The sequence below is a fragment of the Guillardia theta genome (assembly GCF_000315625.1).
Source record: "Guillardia theta CCMP2712 unplaced genomic scaffold GUITHscaffold_36, whole genome shotgun sequence".
NCBI classification, from domain to species: domain Eukaryota; class Cryptophyceae; order Pyrenomonadales; family Geminigeraceae; genus Guillardia; species Guillardia theta.
The window spans coordinates 140,942-162,357 of NW_005434638.1; the positions used below are offsets into that span (position 1 = coordinate 140,942).

At 48.3% G+C, this 21,416-nt stretch overlaps 7 protein-coding genes across 7 annotated transcripts; 3 read left to right on the forward strand and 4 right to left on the reverse strand.

The window, feature by feature from the left end:
• Positions 1-357: 357 nt before the first annotated feature.
• Positions 358-2,102, forward strand: GUITHDRAFT_71482 (hypothetical protein; the record flags this gene model as incomplete). Its single annotated transcript, XM_005832107.1, has 11 exons — positions 358-411; positions 515-620; positions 671-734; positions 784-885; positions 940-1,036; positions 1,080-1,451; positions 1,499-1,539; positions 1,592-1,658; positions 1,706-1,795; positions 1,849-1,917; positions 1,974-2,102. The coding sequence occupies 11 exons, from the start codon at positions 358-360 to the stop codon at positions 2,100-2,102; spliced, it is 1,191 nt and encodes a 396-aa protein (XP_005832164.1).
• Positions 2,103-3,662: 1,560 nt separating this feature from the next.
• On the forward strand, positions 3,663-5,278 carry GUITHDRAFT_108828 (hypothetical protein; the record flags this gene model as incomplete). Its single annotated transcript, XM_005832108.1, has 6 exons — positions 3,663-3,676; positions 3,779-3,840; positions 3,891-4,004; positions 4,059-4,113; positions 4,165-4,239; positions 4,285-5,278. The coding sequence occupies 6 exons, from the start codon at positions 3,663-3,665 to the stop codon at positions 5,276-5,278; spliced, it is 1,314 nt and encodes a 437-aa protein (XP_005832165.1).
• A 162-nt stretch (positions 5,279-5,440) lies between these two features.
• On the reverse strand, positions 5,441-10,260 carry GUITHDRAFT_108829 (hypothetical protein; the record flags this gene model as incomplete). The annotated part of the gene is made up of 19 exons (XM_005832109.1): positions 5,441-5,627; positions 5,676-5,747; positions 5,795-5,839; positions 5,890-5,940; positions 5,986-6,100; positions 6,148-6,271; positions 6,318-6,387; positions 6,436-6,652; positions 6,704-6,977; positions 7,025-7,366; positions 7,430-7,493; positions 7,544-7,598; positions 7,641-7,731; positions 7,774-8,883; positions 9,180-9,267; positions 9,348-9,471; positions 9,521-9,684; positions 9,729-9,788; positions 9,842-10,260. The coding sequence occupies 19 exons, from the start codon at positions 10,258-10,260 to the stop codon at positions 5,441-5,443; spliced, it is 3,672 nt and encodes a 1,223-aa protein (XP_005832166.1).
• Positions 10,261-10,408: 148 nt separating this feature from the next.
• GUITHDRAFT_152761 (hypothetical protein) lies at positions 10,409-10,915 on the reverse strand. Its single transcript, XM_005832110.1, has 2 exons — positions 10,894-10,915; positions 10,409-10,844 (listed from the first exon to the last, which is right to left on the reverse strand). Exon 2 carries the CDS (start codon positions 10,827-10,829, stop codon positions 10,548-10,550), a length of 282 nt encoding a protein of 93 aa, XP_005832167.1. The 5' UTR covers positions 10,830-10,844; positions 10,894-10,915; the 3' UTR covers positions 10,409-10,547.
• Positions 10,916-13,041: 2,126 nt separating this feature from the next.
• GUITHDRAFT_108830 (hypothetical protein) lies at positions 13,042-13,814 on the forward strand (the record flags this gene model as incomplete). The annotated part of the gene is made up of 4 exons (XM_005832111.1): positions 13,042-13,092; positions 13,153-13,407; positions 13,458-13,523; positions 13,572-13,814. The coding sequence occupies 4 exons, from the start codon at positions 13,042-13,044 to the stop codon at positions 13,812-13,814; spliced, it is 615 nt and encodes a 204-aa protein (XP_005832168.1).
• Positions 13,815-13,981: 167 nt separating this feature from the next.
• On the reverse strand, positions 13,982-15,421 carry GUITHDRAFT_139116 (hypothetical protein; the record flags this gene model as incomplete). The annotated part of the gene is made up of 6 exons (XM_005832112.1): positions 13,982-14,008; positions 14,098-14,172; positions 14,217-14,310; positions 14,357-14,401; positions 14,555-14,747; positions 14,770-15,421. 6 exons carry the CDS (start codon positions 15,419-15,421, stop codon positions 13,982-13,984), a joined length of 1,086 nt encoding a protein of 361 aa, XP_005832169.1.
• Positions 15,422-20,251: 4,830 nt separating this feature from the next.
• GUITHDRAFT_152763 (hypothetical protein) lies at positions 20,252-21,025 on the reverse strand (the record flags this gene model as incomplete). Its single annotated transcript, XM_005832113.1, has 3 exons — positions 20,252-20,330; positions 20,479-20,783; positions 21,019-21,025. The coding sequence occupies 3 exons, from the start codon at positions 21,023-21,025 to the stop codon at positions 20,286-20,288; spliced, it is 357 nt and encodes a 118-aa protein (XP_005832170.1). The 3' UTR covers positions 20,252-20,285.
• Positions 21,026-21,416: the final 391 nt, after the last annotated feature.

A 21,416-nucleotide genomic window follows, 5' to 3' on the forward strand; every position in this document is an offset into this window, starting at 1 on the left:
CGAGAGATCTACAAGGAGCATTCAGACTCAGAGGATGATTTCCGCTTGCTCTTCCCCAAAGAATTCTTCAACAAGTCCTCGTGGGACCAACTTCCCGTGTTCTACGACCAGGTCATCAACGGCCGCTTCGGAGCATGAAAGCGGGGGAGAGCATGCAGTGCAGTAAACTCCCTGTGCTGCTATCGCCTGTCATTTCCTCCCTGCTCCGCCCTACACCATTTGTGCGAAAATCCAGTCCACCCCCACCCCCTCATCTTCGTTACATGACCCCACACATTCCTGCAAACCCCCCTTTATGTGTCGTAAGGAAAAGGGCGCAAGTTCGGATCCCTTGACATGGCAGCTCGTGAGGTGGCCATGGCGGCTGCTGCGCCGGAGTGGACGATGCTGCCACAGCTGAATGGAGAGAGGGTGAGGAACGATACGAGGAGGGGGAGGAGGAGGAACCCCTTTGATATTCCCTGCTGTCGATGCTACACTGCAGTCAGATGCATAGCTCACGACTTTGTTTAAGGCTGGCACCGCGATCCTGTTTGCTACAGACGAGTGGTTTGCCGAGGCTGGGAACCTAAACAGGGAGGGACCTCCTCAGTTTGATCCCAACGCCTTCGATACCCACGGTTACAACCAGAACGTGGTTGGATCTACGGTCTGACCATGCGATCCGCAGGGAAAGTGATGGATGGATGGGAGAGTCGAAGGAAGAGAACGGCGGGGCATGATTGGTGTCTCATGTGCGACGAGGCCATGGAATAGATGACTATCATCTCACCTTCTCCTCAGGAAACTCGGACTCTCTGGAGTTATCCGGGGCTTCGAGGTCGACACGTCCTTCTTCACCGGCAACCAGGTTCCTCGGATCTCGATTCAAGCTGCCTGCATCAGGTAGCTCCTCCTCTCCTCTCCTCTCCTCGGACCTCCCCCTTACATGCTTCTCAGCGGCGACCTGCCGCCGGTTGGACAGGGCGCGACTGCCTGGACCGCGAAGCCCCGCAAGGGGTCCAAGGCAACAGACGAAGAGGCGAGGCGACTGGTGGTTGCTCCCTGCGTTGACCTTCCTCCAGGTCAAGGCAGCTGAGAACTTGGGGACAGACAAGTGGCACACGCTGGTGCCCATGACCCCCCTGCAGCCGGGATACATCGACTGCTGCAAGCACTTCTTCCCGGTGGAGGACGCGAGGCGCTGGACCCACCTTCGCATCAACTACTTCCCGGATGGGGGGGTGGCGAGGATCCGATGCTTTGGGGAGGTGCAGAAGGACTGGGGGCAAGTCGTGCTGGGACCGGAGGAGCTGGTGGATCTCGCGGCTACCGAGAACGGCGGCATCGGCCTCATGGCTTCCAACTCTCACTACGGCCGTCCGCAGAACATGCTAGGGATGGGAAGAGCTGTAAATATGGGAGATGGATGGGAGACTGCTCGGAACCCCAACAGGCCGCCAGTCTTTGCCGTGCGTGCTCTGTGCTGTTTCCCCTCCCACCTGACCCTTGGCCGCAGACTGACGAGCAAGGGATGATGAAGCTGCCGGGCAACGACTGGTGGCCCGTTCGACCTGTTGGGGGGCGAGGAGGATGACGGCGGTGTGGGCAGGTGTGTGATACAGCTAGGAGCTGCTGGCCTTGTCCGCGCGATCAGCATCGACACTCTTCACTTCAAAGTCTGTGAAGGTCGGAGGAGTGGGGCCAAGTCTGAGAGGTTGTCCAGGGCAACTATCCCGAGTCCTGCCTCATTGAAGCCGCCTGCTCTCCTGGTTCGTCCCGTCTTGACTTCAAGCCGGAAGAGGCGCAGTGGAAGGTGGACGACGTAGAGGCTGCCGTTGCTCCTGCCCCTGACCTCCATCCCCCCAGGTCCTCCTCCCCAGGACCCGCTTGTCCCCACACAATGACCATCGTTTCGACGACAAGTCCGGCATGCTGGTTCGCCCATGAGACTTTCTGTCCTCCTGGCCGTCTCTTGACCCTCGTATGCTCAGAACTTGCCGACTCCCGTCACTCACATCCGGCTGACCATCTACCCCGACGGAGTGAGTGACTGCTTGCTACCTCCGGCTTCCCTCACTTTCCCTGTCACAGGGCGTGTCGAGGCTGCGGATCTGGGGTAGGCCAGCAGACATCCCGGCTCTGAGCAAAGTTTGAGCCTCCGGACTCAAGCTGAGCACTAGCTAGAGTCAGTGAACATCGAGTTCATCGGATCATAAACCCCGCATCATAAACTGGTGATCCGATGAACTGAAAGTTCACCAGTTCATGGGATCATAAACGCTGCCGCTCACAGGCTGACCACTGAAAGCCTAGCCGGGTACCCGCCGGGCCGCTATCATGGCATGAGACGATTGAAGGCCGAGAAGGTTGAAGTAGTAGTCACTAGCGGCGGTCGCGGGCCCGGCCCGGCCGGGCCGGGCCGGGCCGGGCCTCACTGGACCCCTGAACTCCCAATCAGCTCAAGCGTCAAGTCTCGAAGTAGTAGACGAACCGCGTTGACCCACGTAGTCCGTTTTTTCTTTGTCGCGTTGACCCTTTCACAGCCCACATCAGGAGCACCCTACCCCCACAATTGTGACTCCCAATGCCAGGATTGTACCCGTACTTCTAAACTACCTCACCCACCCCCACCTGTTAGCCTCACATTGCAAATTTTGAACCCGTTCCGTGGGGCCCTGCACTATTGAGGTGGTGGTCTTAAATTGAGATTCTTCACCTAAGATTTGAGTTAATCTTGAACGATTTTGGGATCAAAAGTCAATTTATGGTAACTCACCCATAAAATTAAAAGCTTCACCTGTCAATTCTTGGTTCCCAATTTAGAACGTTCGTGCCTTCTTCTTCAATTTAAGATCAAACACCCACCCCTCTTTTTACATGTCTTTTCACCCTTCAAAGGACCGTACTATATACACATCCCCCACCCTATCGTTACACTGCAACTTCACCCTACCCCTCATTGATCCACATCTCACGGCCCTACATTTGTTCACCCCTGCCTGATGCCCTACCGTACCCCCTTTATTTCCCACCCTCGTGGTACTTTTTTGCCTCAACCCCCCTCCCACCCGTACCTCCACCACCCCCTACCCCAGGCCATGCCTGTTAACACTGCCTAGCCTCCAAATCTTGCACAACGCATACCCCTACCCTACTTTGCTCTATGTTACCACCCTCTCGTTACAGGCTGCTGTCTGCTTCAATATCTTTTGCTAGCTACCTTCTTTATACCACCCCTCCTTTTTAGACGAAATCACCCTTGTTTCCTTTCGTTACCATACTGATCACCCCCACCCCCACCACCCGCTCAGGTATCCACCTACCCCATTCCCAATCCTCGCCCCGTCGTCCTACCGGTAGCCATGGTGCTCGCCTCGGCGCGCCCCGCCAGGTTCATACGATGGCCTCCAGTGTTGAGTGCGCAGGACTTGATGCGCTGTCTGCTTGAAGACTTGTTCGTCCTCCCTGCTACTCGATCCTTCCTGGCCTCCTATCTGCCTTTTGTTCACGATTGATTATTGCGATACAGCCAATTTCTATCTATGATGTGTAATGATCATGGTAGAGGTTTCTGTGTATTCTTCAAACACTGTCTTTGCACCATGAGAAGCTGTGAAACAGGAGCTCTGGAGAATTTTTATTTCTGTTTGCTATCCAGTTGTCGTTGCAAATATTGCTTCATGGCCGAGATCTGGTGTTGTATCTCGCGCTGTTCGTGAACCTAGATTCCTTGTTGCATGCATGCGAGTCATCACCAGGCAAGCGGATAGAGTTCAAAGCTGACTTTTATTTTCAGGTCTCCTCCACAAATGGATGATAATCTGTCTGACGATCAGTTTGCTGGAGGAATAGACTTGGGTAACGGTATGTCATTTGTCCCCTATCCCTGATCTGAGCTCAATCAACAGATGCATGTCTTTCTGAGGATAACGACGATCAATACAACAACGCAAAAATTTTTGTGGGTGGACTGAATCCTAGTACAACCGATGAACAACTTTACTCATACTTCAGTCGATTCGGTTGAATTTGCTCCACATGTAACTTGAAAGTTCTCACTTCATTTTTTCTTTTAGGTGAAGTTGTATCCAGCAAAGTCATGTTTAGTCGTGATACAGGAAACTCGCGCAGGTTATTCTACGATTGTTACCTTGATTGATGTACGCTGATGCTCTGGAGTAGATTCGGGTTTGCTGTATTCCAAAGCCCATACGTAGCACAAAAAGTGTGTGAAATGCAGACTCATGAACTTTGCGGGTAGCTCTGAGACAACGATTGGTTTTGATCTCACAGAAACCCCAGGTATAAAGTTGAAACACGCCTTGCTGTGCCAAGCAATCGGATGAAGAAGGCTACAACTTCTTCTGAGACTTGTAGGGAGTCTTCCAGGCTAGCAAGACAAGTGTTTGTCGGAGGCCTCCCAACAGATGTTACACCCCCCATATTTCGCGAGTGGGCAGAGCAAACCTTTCCTGGGAGGGTTGTCAATGCTGTTCTCGTAGTCGACAGATTGACTCACACGAAATCACGTGGCTTTGGATTTGTTACCTTTGATGCTCGTGACATGGTTGAAAGCGCAGCTTCAGTCAGGATGCTTCCTTTTGCTGACAGATTCGTGGAGGTGAAGAAGGCTGAAAATATGGCGCTCAAACAAAAAGGTTCAACCAAGTTTGATTTGCCCAAATCTCCAGTTGTTCGAATCTCACCGAGTGGAAATCGTATTGAAACACCAAACGGTCGCCCCAAAACCCTGGGAGCGATCCAGAACTCAGATGGACAGGAGGTCGACTCAAAGTTGAATTCAATGTTCCAAGAGATGGGTCTCGGAGATCCTCAATTAAAGTCCAAATGGACAAAACCTGCAACCAAACCAGGAAAGAAGGAACAGACTTTGAGCGGAATGATGGAAAGCCAGTCTCCTGTTCCTCTTCCACAAGACAATGTAATGGAACAGACTATGGAACCCAAGATTCCGATGGATCAGCAATCGACTAAGCCAAACCCCATCGGATCTTGGAACATGAATCAAAGGAGTCCCTTGCAGCACCTCAGCAACGACAACCAGCTTCATTTATCCCCGACTGCGACTGGGCAGCCCAACGTTTCGAACCTATGGTCGATGCAACCGACTCACCACCACCATCAGCTGGCGTCGGATAACGACCTCATCTTCGATGTCGTCAAGATGGCTCTGCAAGGGAGCGAAGAAGACAGCTCGCTTGCCAGCACATGGAGCTCTTCGTCACAAGGAAACATCTGGGGCGCATTTGATCAAACAGTACTGCACGGCATTTAATTGGTTTTTTGAAGATGGAGCCCAGACCCTTTCACTAGCCAAGCTCTTTTCAATTCTTTCAACCATCAGTAATAGTTGAGTAACGTGAGAAGCTTACACGGAAATCGGATTTTAACAACTTATTAGCGTTAATCAGTAAACCAGTCCTGAATTTTTCATGATCTAGGAATTTCTCGCACACCTCGGACATTTCCCACTTGAGTTCAATCTTTCTCGCCTCTTGAAAATCTTGCATTCTGAGCACTTCGCCATCATCCATCTAGAAGTTTCAAAACCTCGATTGCCGTCATGATACGCTTGGTTGTCGCCGTCTGCTTCAGATCGACTATTGGAAGCATTGACGGCAGGACTGAAAGCAATTTCAAACTCTGAGGGTCACGACTGACAACACACTTACCCTGATCGCCTTGTGGACGAGTTGACGAAGGTTGTGACGTCACACCAAAAGAGGAAGAAAGTCTCTCTCGTCCTGAGGCAACACATCACTCGCTGCCTGCCAGCCTCTTGGTCTCCGACCTCGACTCTCGATTTTGCTTGCAGATTTCTGCTAAACGTTTCAACCTGCTGTGAAGGTGAACAAGAGGTCTGAATGGCATGGTGTCTGACAAGACCATTCGTTCTTGGACGAGTCTTTGTGCTTCAACGACTTGATGGGTTTTGAGCTGTCAACCTTCTCATTAATCCGCACGACCATGATACTTACTCACCCTTGCCCAGCAGAGCCCCTCCTGTCGTCTGCTTCGACTCGAGACTCCTCAAACTCTAGCAGACCCAACGCCGAAGAAATCGAGCTGGAGTCGTGCTCGATCGTGCGTGATGTATCTAGACAGCAAGTCAAAGTCGAACATCGCCCAAGTTGCAAGGAGCACCGCTATCCACCAGGTCATGCGAACTGACAAAGTCATCGATCTGGAAGTGATTGAAGTCTCCTAGCATCTCACAGTCGGATATGGTGGGATGAATCTGTCGGAGGTAGGAGGACGGATGCCGCGCCTGCCGTGCAATGTTTACTGAAGTTCGTCGTGAACGCATGCTCGACCTGGGAGATTAATGACTCGGCTAACGCCAGCGCCTTGTCGTTGGCGTTGTAGTTCTGAATCATCCAAGTGCTGCGTCCAGGTAAGAAAGGGGGGGTATCGGGGAGCAAGCTTGCTCACGGGCGTATCAGCAGCCTGACGTTGATGCAGTCGCTGATGTACACAGATGCGATGTCGAACCTATCCTGAGGCTCGTTCAAGACCTGCGCAATGGTGTGCAGGACTTCCAGCTTCCATCCATTCAGCAGGTCGTTATCCAGCACGAACGGGACGATGTCTTCTGCGAACGTGACGTTGACAGCCACAGGTGTGTCCTTAGGAGAAGATGGTCGAGCCCCTGGATGAGTTCAGTCAGCCATCAAGTCTTGCCATGGATGGAGACCGCAACCTGATTGCTGATGGGATGTGCTGTTGTGTGCAGCCAAGTTGATGAGAACTTGAGTTGGCTCGCCGGTCTCGCCCATGATTGATTCATTCTTCTCGTTTCTCACCTCGAATGCCTTCCAGGCCGGATATTGATGGCCCAGGAGCATGATGGATCGTTCTTTCACGTTTTCGTTACTTTCACGAATCACAGATTGATTGAAGGTGTGCTGTTGAGATGAAAGCAGACCCTGTTTCACTTGAATACTTTCGTAAACAGCAGCTTTGTCTATTTGCACCTGACGACTCGTTACTTCTGCACTTCCCATCACCGCAGAGCTTTTACCTTCCCTATCTCGTAGTGGACATTGTTCTGTGGCTTACAGACAATCGTTGCCACCAAACAGTCTGAATTGTTCTTGAGCAAGAAGCGAAAAGTTTCATTGAACAGGATTTCTTCTCGGTAGATCCTGGACTTGGTATACTTCCGATCATCTCCGCATTCAACTTGCACGTAAATCTTTGACCCAAAAGGGACCAAGGGAATGTTCTTGCAAGCGATGACACTCATATCGAAGACCACATCGTGGGTCCCATCCTGATGCTGCATCAGTCCAGAGCTCGGAGAGGAGGGGTCGTCTGGAGCAATTATCTCTTCTGCCCTCCCATTTTTGGCACGGGATGGTACCTAGAAACACAAAGGTTTCAATCGTTATGAGCAAACTTTCACTACTATTGAGATCGCAAGCACCGGGTCGAACTGCACGGACACGTCGAGATACGAGCTCAACTTCTCCTTTGACTTGAGTTCCATCCTTGATAGAGGCATCAGTCTTGAGCCTTACAGATGCACACCAGCACTCACCCGTTGAGGCCCAAGAGCTTCAGCCCGATGGTCTGATCTTGCTGCGAGAGGTTCCCTAGGGGAGGGTCAACGAGGTCCCGAGCAGGAGCTTTCTCACCGTTCTTTGACAGGTAGAGCTCCACGTCACTGACGTCGATAGCAGCTTCTCCTAGTATCAAGATGTTGCCATTGGAGTTGGATTGGATGACCTTCACTCAAGTCACTTCCTCACTCGAAACCCCACCTGCTACCTGTATCAATATTCTTTCGCTCGAGTTCACATCTTTGATGAATGATTCATTCCACACGGTTCTGTCACGTGTTGATTGTTGTTTCTTAGTCTCAAAAGCGCATTCGTTTCCGATGTGTACCCGACAATGGAGAAGTGTATCTCTGGACATCAACATCGGTTGATTGCAGCATTGGATAACATTAATCTTTAGATTTTTTCGCGTGTTGGTTTGGATTTCTTCCCGCTTTTTGTTCCCTTTCGATTTCCCCAGCGGCATAAATTCTTGAATTCCGAACAACAACTTTGCCGCGTTGAACAGCTTGAAAGCGATTTTGATGCATGGGCTACATTGGCTTGGTTCTGACAGCTGATCTTGACTTTTGCTTCTCTCAGACAGCTTGAAAGTCATAAAGATTTCATCTTGCACGACATCAGCACCATCATTAACTAGAATCGAGTACAAAATGTCGGCCATGGAAATTCGAACGCTCCCGATCGCACGCAACTCCTTTGCTGTCTCGATGAGAAAGATTCGAAACTCTTGATACACATCTGCTTCCAAGATGTATTCTCTTGAAGACGACGAGGCATATGCCTCGTCTAGGGTCTTGTGGATTGTTTTCTTCCCCGCATTCAACACAAGAATCGGCACCGACTGGTCTGAGAAGTGGTCCCAATCGCAGATCTTGATCTTGATAGCGATGGAATACTTGCATACACGAGACAAAATCTCTCGGAATTCACACTTCAAGGCGTTTTCAGTTGTTCGGTCGCTCGAGTATTCAAGCAGGAAGTGGATTGTAGGCTCCTCCGTCCTGGAGGCATCCTTGTCCTTTGCAAACCCGAAGTCCAACATATACTGTACTTGTTCTAACCCACTGTTGCATTCTCCGACATATTCAAGTAAATCTTCGCTCTTGATTTCGGTACTTCCTTGACCAGGAAATGAAATAATGATTCGACCAATTTGTTGCAAGTACCCAATAGAAATCTTCTTTTCAACCATCTTGCAGAATTCTGGTGAGATTTCATACTTTCCCTTGACCAATCCTGCACGATCATATACTTTGATTTGGACCAAAGAATGCTCATTCCATATGTAACTTGGAATGTTAGTTATGGTGGTTATCTATGTTGCAATTATCAGTTCACATCGAGAATAAGACAAGAAAGATAACCGAGATATGTGTATTCAAAGCATATTCTTGATTGCTGTACACGTTAATCGTCGTCAAGATTCGACAGAAATTTTTCAAATAGAGCATTTCATACCTGTGATGGAAATTTGTTGACGAAACCATCTTGTTGTTCGTGATTCTATCGATTTGATCTGAAAGATCCTTCTCATTCTCTCATCGTTCAATGGAATTTTGTTGAAGTTCTACCTTTGGCTGTAGTGGAAGATTGAGGTCGTACATCACTCACATTCATAACTCTACAACATAATGTAACATGTGCTGTTTCGCCATATTTGTCTTCTAGTTTTTCGCCATTTCCCTTGGAGAGTGCATACCTGAGATTCGAATTGTCAGCTGATACCCCCGGTATGTAATCAGCGATACGTAAAGATTGAAAAGCGTTCACATGACATACCTTCTTGATCCTGCAAACGAATCGCATATGCTTGCATTGGAATGCGCAAAGTGAAGTCCATTCACAACGGAATGGACATCCTGAAAGTCTTGAGCGATGGTAGAAACTGGGAGTCTTAATGAACCTATTGCATCACATCAGTACAATAGGGCGAGAAGATGTAACGGATTGACCGATCATATCGTCCTTGTACGTCGAATTCCATTTCCACAGAATGATTGAGATGCTGTCGTCTTCTTGCATGGTAAATTCAAAGCTTTCAAACCAGAGGGGACACCCAAGGAATTGTTCCCTTTCTGTATTGAAGTGATGATCTTGACTATGCAGCGAGAAAAACCTGGACTTGATCGTCACTTTCGGGCTGAAAACGTTAAAACGTACAGTTCAGCAGGCTTGAGGTCTTCAGGGATTGGAATGTTACTTGCTGACAGGATCATAACCCTAAGAGACATGTATCTGTTGAATCGAGGACTATCTGTCGTCCTTCCTACAACCAATTCACTTCTCTGTTGTTGACTCCCCATGTTGTGTGCTGTTTCCTAGTGGGCAGACCAAATTCAGTGATTCCGCCACTAGAGCGCAATGCCAAGATTACCTGTACACTATTTGAAAGAGTTTCACCTGCCTTTCCTCCCCTCAGGATATGGCGCCATTGTTCTGCCACATCCATGGACTGGAAGAAGAAAGAGACATGTTCGAATCTAGCGGGATTTACCAGCACAAGCTTGTTCTTCTTGCTGTATCGTTCATCAATCATCCAAGAAGACAGTTCGAAGGATTCGGCATCTTCAACAGAGTATTCATTCTTGTTCAGCATGACAATCTTGCCTGGCAGCATCTCGATGATCGAGTCCTTCTCTCCTCCCCCGCCTATCCCTCGCGCTGCCTTCACTTCCTCCCTCATCCGCGACATCCCATGACACTCCGATCAACCCCGATGGGTGGGGTAATTTTGGTGTTATACAGGGGGGTAGGGGTCATCAGGACCGACAGGACGCTTGGTCTGCTTCTTTTCATGGCAGGACGCGACACAACGGGGGGAGGAAGAGACGAGTAAGAGGCGATACTTCATCTGATGTATGCATAAGGTCATGCAGAGATGATGGCATGACTCGAAAGTTCTAGTCTAAGTGAGGATCTACTTCTCTACGAAACATCGACACGGTCCTGCTTGTTCGCCCAGATCTCGATTCTTACCCTTCAAAATGCCATCCACCTTGCGTTGCAACGTATTATCCTGTTTGAGTCATTCTGACTCCGTTCTAACAAACAAGATGCGAAAGGATTATCCATTGGCTGGATCCGCATGGCTGAGGGAAACCCTAGTCGCTGCAAGGTAGCCAAGTCTCTTTCTTGATCTTGTTCGTCAAAGGCTGTGCAAAGAAATGGCGCAGGACGTGAACTGCGATTTCTCAGCTCTAAAACGTTGTTTAGCGTCTGTTCCCATGGCTGAAAATCCGTCCCAATGCCAGGGTTGAGCATGACAAGCAAATCGGCCTGCCACATCGTCAAAATCCAACTAATACCTGAAACAACATAAATTCACTTCGGAGCTTCGAAGTTTCTTGTTAGCAAGGAATTCGTCATATGAGCATTGGTGTAAGGATGCAGCGAGATTTGAGCAAAGCGTGATATTCTAGAAAACAAGCGAGTCACACTCGTGCTTGAAGTTTCAGCGCTTGTCACCGGATGAATAATCGCTCTGGCAGAAAGTTCTGGCCCAATCAAATGGAGCCGAATATTGCAATGCGGCAACAGCGCTCCAATTTCAATCCAATAGGTAAACAAGAGAGTTTCTTCCTTTGTAGCACAGCAAAGTCAACACAAGTCTCGTCATGTATTTGAATCAATGCAGGAAAACCTGGCTTGCAGCCCCAACGACATGGATCTGTGCGCCAATACATCATTCAAAGTAGAGTGAGATCAAGCAAAACATTACCTCCAAGCGTCGCTTCTCTACACTTTCATTCGCTTGTTCAATTTGAAGGACTTCCAGTCCTTTCAGAATAGTGAGCGGGCCGGTGTAAGCAGCAGTGAGCATGGTCATTAGCCTTTTGTTCTTGTAATCCAATTTTGGTTGCCTATCAAAGCCTCGATTTCCGAAGTAATGGCCCCACGACCTTAAGACAGTTTCCCTTGATTTTCGAAAGACCTGTGAAGGCAATGCAAATTTAAGCCTGGCGTGATCGCCCTGTTCTTCCATCTCAACGAGTTGCATTCTTTCATCGTGGCTGGTTGGCAGAGATAGGATGGAATTGATCATTGTCGAAACATCATTACTTTGTTGAGAGCTGGTGGAAAAAGGCAACCTACGTACTTGATGTCGCCAGATTCTCTGACAGCATTTGCGGATCCGAAAGCTCATTTTCCTCAGGTATCTCAAGATCTAATGTTGCACAGCGTTAGTCTTCGAGACCCTCCTGATTCCATGAAACAGCATCCAGCATGAAAGGGTCCCCCGCTCCTCCTCGCCATTCCAACCCTCTTCTCAATGGCGCCACTGCTCCACTGGTGGACTGGATCCTGCCATGCAACTCCAACCAAACTTTGGAACTCATGACTGAAACAAGGTATTGTTTTACATCAAAGTTTGGGCGTCTAGAAGTTTGAAACCTCTTAAAAATCAAAAAAACAACTTTTATGTTCGTACACGGTAATAATACAGCGTTTTTAGATATTATTTTCAGTATGGAAGAAATATTTTCGGTAATCTTATCTGCTATAAATAATTTATTTTCTATTTTAAGTTTTGATACCATTTTTAACATCAGAGGACGGCCCTGCTGGTACACACCTCCCGAATCTCCAATCGAAGTAAGATCTTTTCGAATAATCCCTGGTACCTACCCCACCCCAACTTGCAAGATAAGGCCCATCGTAAAGATGGGGTGCATTTACTACAGGGGTGCTTCACAATAGGAAAAGGGGGGTACTGAGCGATATTCTGTATTTTGCGAGGTAGGGGTAGCCATCATGGGGGTATAACATGGGGTAGGGTCCACAATGAAGTCTCCATTCGAGGTCATAATGGGGGTAATAGACTGCTCTAGAGGGTAGGGGTCACCAAAGATACGGGTGGGGGTCATTCCTCAGTCATACTGGAAATCCGCCCCTCAAGTGATGATCCGGATCCTGAACGACTGATAACACCCTAGTTGTACTACCCCACCCCCTATTTTCCACACTTTATGCATATCTTGTGACCCGTCCATTGAGATACTTCACTACTGATCCACCCTACCCCTCAATCGACTTAGCACCCATCGAATACTCAAGCACCCCTTTTGTCTGAGTACCCATGACAATCGTACCCACCCCTCATCTCATCACAACCCACCAGGTATGCTGATCATCACAACTATGAAGTTTGTAACCACCCCTTCCCTAATTATTGTATTGTCGTCTACACGGTATTGACCCCTACCACCTAAATGAGACAACCCCACCCTACGAATCCCCCCTCCCTCGGCCTCTTCTTTCGTCTTCCTCCTGCCGCTGCGTCCACTGCAACATGCACGCGTCATCGCGCATCATTCCCCTCGTCCTCCTGCCCCTCCTCCTCCCCTCCTCCCAGGCTTTCCTTCCTCTTACAACTCCAGTCACCTCATCTGTGTCTAGTCTTGCTGCTTCTAGATCGCTTCCCCTGAAGGCGCGAACTGCGAGCTCATGTAGAAGATCAGTTGTCGTTCCGGTGATGTCGTCAGCCGTCAAGATCCCCATCACTATCAGCGGAAACAATGTGGAGGTACGAGTTCTTCCGACTATACATGATGTTCAGGATGTGTGACACTTATGTTTTCCTTAGCTCACCCCTGCACTGAAACAGTACATTAACGAGAAGCTCACAAACACTCTATCGAAAGTTGGCAGACTTGTGACGCGATGTGATGCCCATCTCACGGTCGATAAGAACCCATCCGTTGAGAACAATGCCAACTTCGAGGTCGTTGTCTCGGTCAAGGGAACAGTCATGAGAGCGTCGAAGTCCACGCACGACATGTATGCGAGCATTGATGCTGTTGCGGACTCAGTGAAGAGGAAGCTGCGCAAGTACAAGGAGGTTGTTTGATTGGATCCCACATGTGTTTCGAAGTGAATTTCTATTTGCAGAGGATTATTGATGCTCACCGCCAAGGCAAACCTGAGGCGATGGGATTCGACGAGGAGGAGATCCAGGTAAAGATGCGGCATGACCATTCAAGGAATGTAATTCTTGCTTTGTAGGGCTTCAAAGATTTCACTCAAGAAGTCGCCAAGATGGAAAACAGTCTCCCAGTGCCTCCTGCAGACATGTCCTTGATGAAGAAGAAGACTTTTCCCATGGAACCGATCTCCGTTGAAGATGCTGTCTTGTGCCTCGATTACATCGAGCATGATTTTTATGTCTTCAAGAACAAGGAGAATGGCAAGATTGCTGTTGTCTACAAGCGCAATCATGGTGGTGTCGGTCTAATTGAGCCACAATAATGTGAATAAAGCGCGTTTTCACTTCATCTTGCCGGTTGTTGTGTGATATACCAATCGATCATCTCGCAACAATTTGTAGGTACAACAAGGATGTTGCTATCCAAGCACGTAAAAATGATCTTAACCGTCGCTCGAGAAAAAAACCCTGAATGGCAGATTCATTAGACCTAACCCATCCTCACTTTGGTGCCTACCTGCGGCGTGATTGTTTGTTCGAATGGATAGGCGACGGTGAATTCGGCTGATATGTACTTTCAGGAAAGTCAGGAAAGAAAGCACAAACCTTGTTCAGCGGTGATGTTACGCTTGCGTGAGGAGATGACAAAGAAGCGTTCCTGTCATAATATTTCTCCTTTGTCTGTTACGCAACATAAGAGACCAAAGACAAAGATCACTTCTCACCCATCCGTATTTACGTTTCAATTCTGCGCGACAAAATTCGTTGGTTGCAACATTTGACAGTGCAGCTTCCGCTTGATATAGAACTGATTCTTTCCTGCAAAGTCTTTAAATATCAGCTTTCCAGCTAGCTAGCACAGTACCTGCACGAGCCGATGATTTGTATCAAAGCATTCACTCCACCACATCTGTACATCCTCAAACAGTTGGAATCTGACCTGTATTTGCACCTTTTTCAGTCACAACCCATTCGGTAAAATTGACAACTTATGAGCAATATTTCGAAGAAATCGAATTGCTTCCTCAATGGCCTTCATATTATTTTCCTACCAACCGGTCACAATTTCAAAAGCTCGAATTGTCCTGGAGTTACAGCTTTGTTACAAACAGCCACGGCTGCTTCAATGCCTCCATGCTGTGCAATTTCATCCTTCAAACCGATCCCGCATGACATGTGGGCTAGAGCAGAGCAAGCCTTCTCGATGACAGCGGGAGGATAATTGTCGTCGACATACTCGATGAGAATCCTTATACCTGTTAAAGTGTTCATTAGAACCCTCTAGCAGCATCCAAAGAAGTGATATCGTGCCTTCTGTTTGAACCAAGACTTGTCGAGCGATTGAATTCTTGATACAAAAATTTGATATTGACGCCAAGGCATGCTCAAGAGCAGCAAAAGCTTTGGTTTTTTGGAAAGATTTGATGATTTGAATCATAGCTTCGAGAGCACCGCAATCGAGTAAATCGTTCTTAAGCTCCTTGTCTCGCGAGAGAATCCGTATTCCTCCGGCAATATTGCGAGCCAAGTCCTGGGTTAGCCAAGATTTGTAGCACCAGGAGAAAAGCATGGCGTAAGCATCTTTGGAGACAGTCTCCTGAAAATTGGGCTTTACAGATAGTATATTCAATGCCATGTTCTCGTAGACGCGCAGCATACCAAACGATCTAAAATCTCCACGACCCCCGAGTCCCATCAACTCTTCAAATTGACCATCCGTTGCAAGTCTTTCTCGAAGCCTCGCGTGGCATCTTGTCAGTTCGTCTTGTAAGTGGGCAATGCATTCCTTGTGCTGCCTTTCGCTATGTACAATCTTCTCTTGTAGTCTTTCAATCTCGATGTTCTTTTCCAACGTCCTCTTACTGAAGCCACTTTTCCTCAGAAAGACGCTCGTATCGCTCTCATATCCTTCATTGTTTGTACAACTCATTGAGTTGTAACTTGAAGATGAGAGTACTCTCAGGAAATTGTCTGTTTGCATTGATGAATCTTTGTACACTGGCATTGAAAATCGAGATACACAACAATCGCTTCTGCCAATTTCATCTATTGTACCCACGACTGCAAGATCATACATCTCTTCTTAGATGCATTCCCAATAATGCGCAACAAGAGTCTCCGTAGAACTGCAACAAGAAACACATAACATTAGAGGAGTGAAACAAATGTGTCCTTGTCAGCCAACATCCCTCTCAGACTCTCCTTCGATCACGCAATCTCTCGGTGCTTCCACTTTGAGAAATATGTCCCCTTTACCGACAGACAGGATCACAAGCAACCGAAAAGAAGACAAATGGTTTGAATCCCATCTACACTTGTATCGTGATTGGTCTTCCTTTCCTCATCTAGTTCTTGTTTTCCACCTCTCCCACGAATGTTGCGTCATTAATTAATCTCAAAATTCGCCCCGTGTGCCCCGCGCTCACCTGGCTTGGGGCTCACGATGCTGAATTCCTGAGTTGCAGTCTAAATATCACACCTCGTGTCAGCATTTCGCGTTCTCTGCATGCTCAAATCTCCGACCTCTCGCAGTCTCGTTCTTCACCCCTGCCTCCCCCGCTCTCCCTCTTTCTCTCCCCCACCATCCCCTCCTCATCAACTATTCCCCGCAATGCTCCAACAACCTCAACAAACTGTTTCCTTAACTACCGCCATCCGACCCCCTACCCCCCTCCCTTCCCTCCTTCACCCCTACTCCTACCGCACTTCCGGGGGTGCACCCCGGACCTCCTCCCCGCGGCTTTTGCGAGACCCCACCTCCCCCTCACCCGTTCTCCTTCCACCCAGTGCCACCCTGGACACCCACCCCTATCAACTACCTATGAATCGACCCATCTCAGTCAAAACACTCTCTTCGCGCCCCCCTACCCACCCTCTTGCCACTCGCTCTGGCATATCCGCAAATTCCGGCTCATGATCCGCGGGCTGGCTGAGTTTTACCTGCCACCGTGACGCCCGCGACCCGGTACGCGGCCCGATCGGACGACGATTTGGCCGGGCAACGAAACTTGCAGGACTTTACTCGGTTTGACACCGACGGTCACTGAGTCATCGAGCCGGGCTCGGCCGGGCGGCCCACTGGCCCGCCGTCTGCGTGCGTACCTGTCCCCGGACGCTGCCAGGCTTTTGTGAACTTCGGAACCGGAACTGCGTTCTTGACGGTCCGATCGGAACTTAGGTGGGGGATGACTCAGAGGCGACCGTCGCTCCGCCTCAGGCAGGCACGCCGCGGCACGGTGATGAATTTCCGACTCGGATGATCGTTGTTCGAATTCCTGAAGCCCTGCCAAAGCTAGCTTTGCATCTCATTCATCAAAAGATATATCCTCTGAAAGTACCCCTATCAACCCCCACCGTTGTACGCCGAATCACCCCTTCCCAGAACCTAGTACGGGAGTATCTTTTCCAGTAGGGTACTACCCCCCCCTGTTCCCACACTGAGATACCTCGACGGTCCAAGTACTCCGGTCATCATCACCGTCATTTCCACAGGACCCCCACGGGGGTGGAACTCCTCTTTTACCGGTATTAGGACGGGTACTTTTCCAATCCTTTTTACAGGGGTGGGGTAGTAGAATTTGTTGGGAATCGCAATGGCGATCCCGCGACAAACTGTTTCGAGGATGAATATCTCAAGAATGAAAATCTGTACAATGCAAAACAAACATTTTGTATTTAGAGATACATACAAATTGTCATTCTCTATACTTGTTCGCTTTGTACACGTCTTAATTTTTGACATTTTGTCCTTTCTATCTCTTCTTCCGTAGACTTACAACCAGACAAAGTTCGTAAACCCTGAAATCTAGGCATTTGTCCTGTGAATCCTCCTCGTGTATCCAAAGATTGAGTATGTATACGTTTCCGAGATCGAGGTTGGGACCTGCACTCATTCTCTTTGTCCCGTGTTCCTTCCTCTGCGTTGAAAAGCGTCTTCTCCCCGCGTGGTCTGCTAAGAATGATTCGCTTTTTTGAGTGGTCATACACAAAAGGCAGATTGGGATCGAATTTTTTTGAGAGCTCAGTGCATGCTTTGTTGAATTTCCTCAAGAAATCTTTCTTGTTCAAATGACCTATCAAAGACCAGAGGTTTTCAACGCTGTCTGTGCAGAGCGTCCGTGCATTGAAGTCATACTCCTTTTCACCCAACACACCTTTGTTGTTGCTCAAATAACTCTGTATCTGTAGATGTGTGTCCATGGCTACAATCAGTCCTTCGAAGGTTACAGATGACAACCCCCTCATGTGCCTCTTGCCCACCCTCATCCAATCCACATCTCTTAGAAGCCAGGTTCGAGCTCTAAGAATGAGATTTCTTCTTTCAGACTTGGTGAGGCCTCTCTCGTCGAAAGCTCTGTGAAGGCCGTTCATTGCTTCTGCCATTCTTGCTGTTTCAATGTGTCCCTCTGCATTCAGAAGCGATATGGCCTTGCTGCTGAACATTTTTAACATGATATCCACTGATTGAGGGTCCGTGCACCCATCGACTTCCAGCTGCGTTAGCCATGACGAATTCTTCTTGGAAATATCAGTGTACGCAGCATGCCATGTTTTAGCCTCTTGCTGTGCAGTCGGGTTTCTCCCCGAGCCAACCGTGTGCCTGACATTCTTCAGTAAATGATTGATACATGGCGCAAAGAAAAGTAGCTTCTTCGTGGTTGGAGAGATAACAGGGTTTGACAGGTACTCGTTGAATTGAAACCTAATCTTGTTTGGATCAAATTCTTCCAATCCATCTGTGATCAATCGTTCGAGCTCCCAAGGCGTGAATTTGGCTGTTTCATTCTCTGCAACCCCTTGTTGTATAATGCTATCATATCCATACCGTCGGCAGAAGATGTGGATTCTGCTGTACATCTCGTTCAAACAGGCCTTAGTTCTGGTGGCAGGAGAACACTGCAATTTCTTTTCTCTCTGGACCTGCCATATCAATTGGTTCCTCCTCAAACTCAAGACGAATTTCTCTATTTGGGCAAACTCTGCAGTGTTCATGTGCATTATTCCAGATCGAGTTCGAATTGTCACTTGGGACAAGTCAGGTCCATCATATTGGTTCATATTCAGCAAATTGCATTCTCTCTCTACTTCCTGTGCAGTAATGGCTGGTTCAAAGTCGAATACGCATGAAATGTATGATGCGATCTCTGAGCATATCTGTGATATGCTCAGCTTCTGGGCCTCTTGTTTGATAGCCTTCACCTCCGTTATGAATGTGCTTGGATTGTTCACGTAGTAATTCCTGTATATGCAAGAAAACTCGCCGTCAAAAGACCAGACATTGAAAATAATTCCACGCTCGTGAGCCTCCTTTGTAACGGCTTCCAATATTCGAAGACCTTCAGAGGCACTTAAACTTTTGGTTGAAAAACCAATGTACATGGGGACAGGGGGTGTGCTCGCACATCCATCTTGTGCAACCACACTGATGGCATCTTCAGCCAGTTCAGCAACTGTATGCTTGTAAAATTTCTCATTGTACTTGTACAACTCGTTTTGAAGTTCTGATTCGTTGACAGGCAGATCGCCATTCGCCATTCCCTCCAGTTTTCCTATCAATCGAGGAATTTCTACATCCATCTGTTCACAGCCTTCAATTACTGTCTTGAGGTAACGTTGATGTGGTGTGAACCTGACATCCTCTGGAGATTCGCCTCCGGTTCTATGCTTGGCAACAAATGCATTTCGAACCTTCTTGTATGCTTGCTCCATATCACTCTTCCTCTGATGCACACTCTGTTGATCGGATCTCAACATGCCAACCAGCTGTTCGCTGATATAGTGTTCTGTCTTTCCTGTCAAACAAAACTTTTCCTTGCGATCTTCAAGCAGGTCAAGTCGCTGAGCCAAGTCAGGTTCATGACTTGTTATACCCCCCAGATCTGCTTCACATTCCTCAAACACAGAACAAAATCCTGCATTTATCATTGTTTTGTCGATCGCACAACAGTTCACTCCAGTCTGACAATGCTCAGGATTCATTCGACGGAATTCATCCATCATAAATGTGCACACTCTGGACCTATCATTGCCATGCAGTTTCATGAGATGCCTATCTCGTTTCTGAAGAGTGGATGTGGATGGCAGAGGTAAGTTGTGTAACATCTGGTCCGCATCAAAAGTTCCAGTATTTTTGTTCCCCGGCCCTGTGAGCAAGCGATATAGACCTGAGGTGCCGACATTCCAAATTGATGCAGCGAAACTCATGACTTGCTCAGAGTATCGCATGCCTCTAGTGTCCTTTGTTCGAAAGCCTTGTCGTATCCAGTCGCTCACTATGAATGGCATGATGGGGTGTTTGCTCTTCATGCCATCTCCTTCCTGACTGGCGAACATTACGACATCTGAAACTATGTCGGGAAGCTCAGCAGAACGGAGGTTATCCATCGCCCTTTCAACATGGCAGATGGTGAGAAAGCACTTGGCAGTAGGACTTTCGTCATTGGATTCTTCAAGAGACTCATGCTCTTCAAGAATGCTTCGGATGAAATCACGTCTATCCTCCAATGGCATTGACTTGAAGTTCTCGCACATTGTATGTGCGAGGAGAGCGAATGCTGTTTTGATATTGCTGTTCTGGTCTTGGCCAATATGTTCAGGCCTTACATACCTGCATGTGGCATGTCAGTGCTCTGGTGCATTCCAGCTCGCTGGTTACCTTGAGTGATAATCGTGTATTTGCTTTTGTAGCTCGTCAACAGTGTCATAGTGCGAAGTGGCCCAATGTCTGATTTTCTTACACAATGCCTTTTGCTTTTGCCGATGATTCTTTACTTGAATTCGAAGCTTTTGCGCGTCTATGTGCAGCTGGAATTGATCATGATGCATTTTGGCATCTGCTCCTTGTTGAAACGAGGTGAAGTAATGAAGGAAACAATTTTTGAAGCCCTCTGCATTCTGTCCAAAGAGGTCACCTAGAAGCGTCAACTTTGCTCGCACATGAGAAGTGTTGATGGTGTGCTGGCTCAGCTTGAGATAACTAGCCGCTACTTGTAGCAAGCTATCATCCGCGTCGCTTATCTTCAACGTTGCGTGCCCGATGTTTTGCAGAAAATGTAACAATTTCAGCACCAATGCGTCAGTGAACACTGCATAATCCTGTACAGTTTTCAAGTCGATGTCTTTGAAAGCCCGTCGACAACGTGAACAAGCTTTGATGCAGTGTTGAGGGATCGTCCGAATACTGTTCGTACTGTATCTCGTCTTACAAATAGGGCATTCCTCTCTGTCTGCTGTCGTCTTGCTCATGGCAAGGATGCAGTGCAGATTGCCCGCCAAAATTCGGATTTGAATTTCTCCCCATGGCGCGTCATAGATCTTGCATCGTTGCCTTATACCCCCTGCATGACCACCGCCCTCGATGTGCATCGCGGTCGATGGGAGGGGTATTTAACTGAAAATTAGTACCAGGTATGGGCTAGAGGCAGTGGTTGGCCCGCGGATGAGATCGAATATAGTAGTTCCACCCCCGTGCAGGACCCCCGATAATACCTTGAAGGACTACCCTACCCCCCCTTTAGATGTGTACACGACTCATATCCAGATCAGCCGTTTCGACCACCGGCACGGTGGTTGACATAAGAATAACATGTCATACAGAGGGGTAGGGGTACTGCCGGAAACGATGTGCTCTCTACAAACTATGGGGGAGGATGGGTGCTGTCACCAGAGAGTTGATGGGGTGGGGGTGGGGGCCAAAGGGGGTGAGGGTGGTCAATTCTTCTGGTGCGGGCCTACAGTATTGGGCGGTTTCACTTTTTACCTCCCCCTACCCTACCCTACTGAAGTAGAACCTGACTTTACCCCACCCATGTTCTTTTAATGCTTTGATTGCACACCGCAGCTTGCCCAGGCTCCACCCCTCATTACAAGCTCTCTCGCCGTTGATTTACTATGAGAGCCTTTAAGTCGGGAGAGGGGAGGGAGGT